The sequence below is a fragment of the Cyprinodon variegatus genome, unplaced genomic scaffold (genome assembly GCF_000732505.1).
Source record: "Cyprinodon variegatus isolate N-32 unplaced genomic scaffold, C_variegatus-1.0 Scaffold114, whole genome shotgun sequence".
Lineage (NCBI taxonomy): Eukaryota > Metazoa > Chordata > Actinopteri > Cyprinodontiformes > Cyprinodontidae > Cyprinodon > Cyprinodon variegatus.
In genome coordinates, this window is record NW_015150567.1 from 1,403,331 (window position 1) to 1,408,039 (window position 4,709).

The following is a 4,709-nucleotide window of genomic DNA, read 5'->3' on the forward strand; positions in this document are numbered from 1 at the left end:
CCTGAGAGGCCGGGTTCTACTGGACCCAGAACCTGGTCTAAGCGGGTCGCTGTAGCCCTGAGAGGCCGGGTTCTACTGGACCCAGAACCTGGTCTAAGCGGGTCGCTGTAGCCCTGAGAGGCCGGGTTCTACTGGACCCAGAACCGGTTCTACTGGACCCAGAACCTGGTCTAAGCGGGTCGCTGTAACCCTGAGAGGCTGGATTCTACTGGACCCAGAACCTGGTCTAAGCGGGCCCACCTCGTGGAAGCTGTCCTCGGTGATGCCGCTGTCTTCAATGTGAAGGATGCTCTTCAGCGTCTGGACGTAGAGCAGGTCCACTTCCTCCAGGTCCTCCAGCTGCAGCGGGATGCAGCACAGCTGCTTCCAGACCAGCGGCGCCAGGTGCAGGTCTAGAGGCTTCTTGGTTCTGATGGCCACGCCCATCAGGATGCCCAGAAACTTGAACTGGAGCATGTGCTCCTCCAGGCAGGCGGACGGGTTGAACAGGAACCTGAGGCAGACCAGAGGACGGCAGTGAGTCCGCTCACAGCGGGATTATCAAGAACCGGGTCGGCTCCTCTGCTCACCTGTCTCTGTTGTAGCCGACCTCTGCGGTGGCGTTAGGCGATGGGATCAGCAGGTCCACCACGCCCGTCTCCAGCTCCTGCAACACATGGCTGCCATCAGTGGGCCGCAGAGTCCCGGAATGGGACTGAAAGGAGCTCAGAAGCAGCGGTACCTGACACATCTCTGTGATGGTGTCGTCAAACACGCCCCCCGCGTCGTCCGCCCCCTCCCCCACCAGCTTCACCTTCCAGGCCCGGGATGGCAGCCGCAGGTCCGAGGCGTTCAGCTTCACCACCTGCCGTGCGATCTGGACGAAGATGGGCTTACATTTACGGCCACTGCGGAACCAGAGAGAGCAGAACCAGAGAACCTTCAGCTTCAGAACCTCAACTATGGTCCAAAGAGAGGGCGGGTCACTGACCGAGTAGAGATCCGTTTGACGGTGATCTGGGGTCCGTAGTTCTTCCCCTGGACCATGGTCTTACCGATGGAGCGGACCATGGGCAGGGTGTAGACCCGGGGGGCCAACAGGGGCCTCAGCTGGCCCTGGACGATTCCCCAGGTCCCGGCGTTGTAGTGGGAGGTGCAGCTCTGCAGAACACAGATAAGCCGTCAGGGAAACAGTGACAGAACCAGGGCCGGGTCTCTGGGTTCTCGGAGGTTCCGTCTCACCTGGTAGTTGGGGCTGAGGTTCAGCAGCCTCCATGATGAGTACATGAGGTCCGAGAAGTGGTAGAGGAGGCGGAGCCGAGCGCGGACCGCCTCCATGCTCACCTCCTTCAGCCCGCTGTACTGAGGGGGCACCGCCAGCGGCAGCCCCAGCTGGAGCGGAACCGACGACCCTGAAGAAGAGGAGGAAGTTTGGTTCTTTTCTATTCTGAACCTGAACGGGTCGCAGCAGAACCGCTGTAGACTTTAACTCAAGAAACTGGTTCAGAAATGTGTTTCAATCATTGGAAATGACAAAACAGCTATGTAGAGGTGCTGATCAGGAGGGCGGGACCATCCCGGTTCCTGAAGGAGCAACAGGAACGTTCTGGATGGCTGACTATGATCCTGAGTTGAACCCTTCGATGAACCAGATCAGCGCTCCAGATAAGGAGGGCGTGGTACAAACCTGGCGCCCGTGGCGGCACGCAGGGAGCTGTCCAGGCGGCGCTATGACAGCGTCCAGCAGAGATCTGGTTGATGTTCTTCCCCTGCAGCGCTGTCACCAGCGTTGGTTCTCTGACGTGGTTGGTGTGGCCCAGACCCAGCTGCAAGCAGAACCAGTTCCACGGATCAAAAGCTGAGAAATCTGGTCAGGGCTCTGGACCGTGGGGGCCGTCTCATGGTTACCTGTCCCTCTGAGTTGCTGCCCCAGGCGTAAACGTCTCCGCCGGACGACAGAACCAGTGTGTGTTCGGCTCCGACCGCCACATCCTGGATGTGGATCCCTGACAGCGCTGGCACCTGCTGGGGTCGGTTGTGGTTCCGAGCTCGGCCTTCTGGCAACCCGATGAGGCGGTCTTTAAAGAGAGGAAGACGGAACATGAACAAGACTGGACCCGGAGTGGCGGTTAGCTGGGTTCTACTTCTAGGACCAGAACTCCAGGGTACCTTGGCCGAAGGTGAAAACTTTGCCATCTTTGGTCAGCGCCACGGAAAACTGGGTTCCACAGGCCACCTTCTTGATCCCGACGCCACACAGAACCTCCACCTTCTGCAGAGACATCAATCACACTCGGGTCAAACCTGTTCTGGTCCCCTCGGGTTCTTCTTCTTCTGTTCTGCCGGACCTGACCTGAGGAGAAGACTTGGCCGTGGAATTCCCCAGTCCCAGTTTGCCGTAGTCGCCGTCACCGAAGGCCCAAACCATTGCCCCGTCAGCAGAGACCACCAACGTATGGTTTAGACCGCAGGCCACCTGAGGAGAACCGGTCTGAGCTCAGAACCTCCTCTGTCTGTCAGAACTGGTACCAGCTGTTCGGCGGATGCTCACCTGTCCAACCTGGTACCCGTCCAGAGACGCCACCTTCTCCGGAAGCTTCTTGTTGGACGTGTTTCCCAGCCCCAAGCGGCCGTAGTCTCCGTTCCCAAAGGTGAACAGCTTCCCATCGGCAGTCACCACGGCCGAGTGTTTGAACCCACAGGACATCTGCAGAACCAAGGAGAAGCTTAGAACCGGGCTTGGGCAAAAGTCCACCCCGCTCCTGCAGACGGACCAACCTGAACCACCTCCTCCCCCTGCAAAGCCTCGATTTGCCGCGGGCGGCGCTGCCGGTCGCTGTTCCCATGGCCAAGCTTGCCATAGTCTCCGTCCCCCCAGCTGAAGACCTCGCCACTCTCTGTCAGCGCCATCGAGTGGCCGTCGCTGCCACATGACGTCACCAGCTGGGTCACCACGAACCCTGGAGACAGACGACATTCAGACTCAGAGACCCCCGCTAACGACCAGACCGGCGTTCGGACTGGACCATGCTGGGGCGCTCACCTTGGAGGGCAGAGATGATGGTCAGGACGTGCAGGTCGTCAGAGTTCCCCTGACCCAGGCGGCCGTAGCTGCCCTCTCCGCAGGCCAGAACCGACCCGTTGGGTTGAATCACAAAGGTGCAGTTTTGGCCACACACCACCTGTGAGAGGAAGGACAAGTCAGTGGGGGACAGAATCCAACACCACGATGTGGAGATGGCTTTTCCAGAACCTGCTGGGCCTGTGAGAACGACGGGGCAGTGGTCGGAACCAGGAGGTTTCTGCCGGCCTCGGCCAGCTGGCCGTGCCGACCTGCTCCCCACAGGAACACGTCACATTTCCCCCCCAGGTGCCAGTCCTAGAAATAAACAGAACCAGGTACGGGTGAAGCAGAACCTCCCTCAGAGGACGAGGGTTACGGCGCTGGGCCCGCACTCACCTCAGGTCTGGTCGTGGCCCAGGACATGATCTGCTCGTCCATCCCAGACGCCCATTTCCCGTTGTCCTGGAAACAGACAGATCATTAAGGTGAGCTGTTGGGCGGACCATCGGATCGCAGGCTGCAGATCGGGTCAACTCTCACCATCACAAGAACCATCTCCTCCTTGGGAACCGGCTCCAGGTCGGGAACGCAGAAGGAGTCGGGGAACGTGGCTCGACGGGCAAGGGCCTCGGCCGCCTTGATGGTGGTGGAGAAGCCATCCAGCCAGGCCCATTCGCTGGCGGTCCAGACAGCAGTACCGGACTCTGGGGGACAGCGCCGGAGGTGAGGCGGGACGGGTGGGCGGCAAAGCAGCTGGTCCAGATGGAGGCCCACGGCCAGCGAGGCCAAACACTGCATGTAGGGGCTGTGGACCAGCTGCTCCCCACAGACCACATGAGGCTGCAGAGGAAAGGAGACGCTGACTTTACCTGGTCTTTGCAGAACCTGATCTAAACATCTGACCCAGAGGACTTTTTTAAGTTTTACAACAAGAACTATTTTAGTTTTAGTCGTCAACCAGATTGTCTCTGACAGATGGAGATACGACGCTGCTGTCCAGTTCATCAAAACCTTTGGTTTCTAGGAGCCAAATATTTTTATGAACCTACGCCCGGCTTTATGAAAACGTTGTGAAAAAGTTTTAATGACAATAAAAGGAAACATTTACGTGATGTTTGAATAATAGAAACAGGATCTCTGAGAGAGAAGATCTATGTGCCTTTTCATCCGGGTCTTTAAACTGGAAGAAATCAAATCCTCATAGTTTGACAAAAGGTTTTTTTTTTTCGTTTGGCAGATGCTGATCAGTTTATTAAGCAGCCAGGACAGAGAGGGCCGTGATGCTGAGAATAATCCGTCAGTGTAGAGCGCAGAATCAGAGCTATTTCTGCACAAACGGTCGAAAGAAAGGAGTATGTCAGAGTAGCAGACCGTTCCTGCTTATTTCCCCCTGCCGCTGCTGCTAATGTCCACCTGTGTTCATGCAGAATATGCACCGCTGCACGGACGCAACAGCATGGCTGATACCGCTTAGCAGATTACAGCACAATGATGCATTTAAACATCTGACAGACAACCTGCTAAGGTTTTTATTTAGTCTAATTAACGAAAACACACCCACGACTCATCATGTTTACGTCATCAAGGATCTAGATTAGCTCATCAGTTCTCGCCATGGATAAAAGGAGCGTCTGCCGATTCGTTTGATGAAAACCACACTGGTTTG

At 57.0% G+C, this 4,709-nt stretch overlaps 1 protein-coding gene across 1 annotated transcript in view; it reads right to left on the reverse strand.

Annotated features, from left to right (window-relative positions):
• Nucleotides 1-4,709, reverse strand: part of herc1 (HECT and RLD domain containing E3 ubiquitin protein ligase family member 1) — a 65,781-nt gene that overhangs the window by 4,338 nt on the left and 56,734 nt on the right. Inside the window, exons 59-73 of the mRNA XM_015375187.1 lie at nt 3,584-4,063; nt 3,440-3,505; nt 3,233-3,358; nt 3,023-3,161; nt 2,758-2,939; nt 2,531-2,686; nt 2,333-2,455; nt 2,149-2,251; nt 1,888-2,057; nt 1,667-1,805; nt 1,222-1,391; nt 971-1,140; nt 722-887; nt 570-646; nt 241-493 (exon numbers count right to left, since the gene is read on the reverse strand). Coding sequence (XP_015230673.1) covers nt 241-493; nt 570-646; nt 722-887; nt 971-1,140; nt 1,222-1,391; nt 1,667-1,805; nt 1,888-2,057; nt 2,149-2,251; nt 2,333-2,455; nt 2,531-2,686; nt 2,758-2,939; nt 3,023-3,161; nt 3,233-3,358; nt 3,440-3,505; nt 3,584-4,063 — 2,520 coding nt within the window. The remainder of the gene's footprint in view (nt 1-240; nt 494-569; nt 647-721; nt 888-970; nt 1,141-1,221; nt 1,392-1,666; nt 1,806-1,887; nt 2,058-2,148; nt 2,252-2,332; nt 2,456-2,530; nt 2,687-2,757; nt 2,940-3,022; nt 3,162-3,232; nt 3,359-3,439; nt 3,506-3,583; nt 4,064-4,709) is intronic.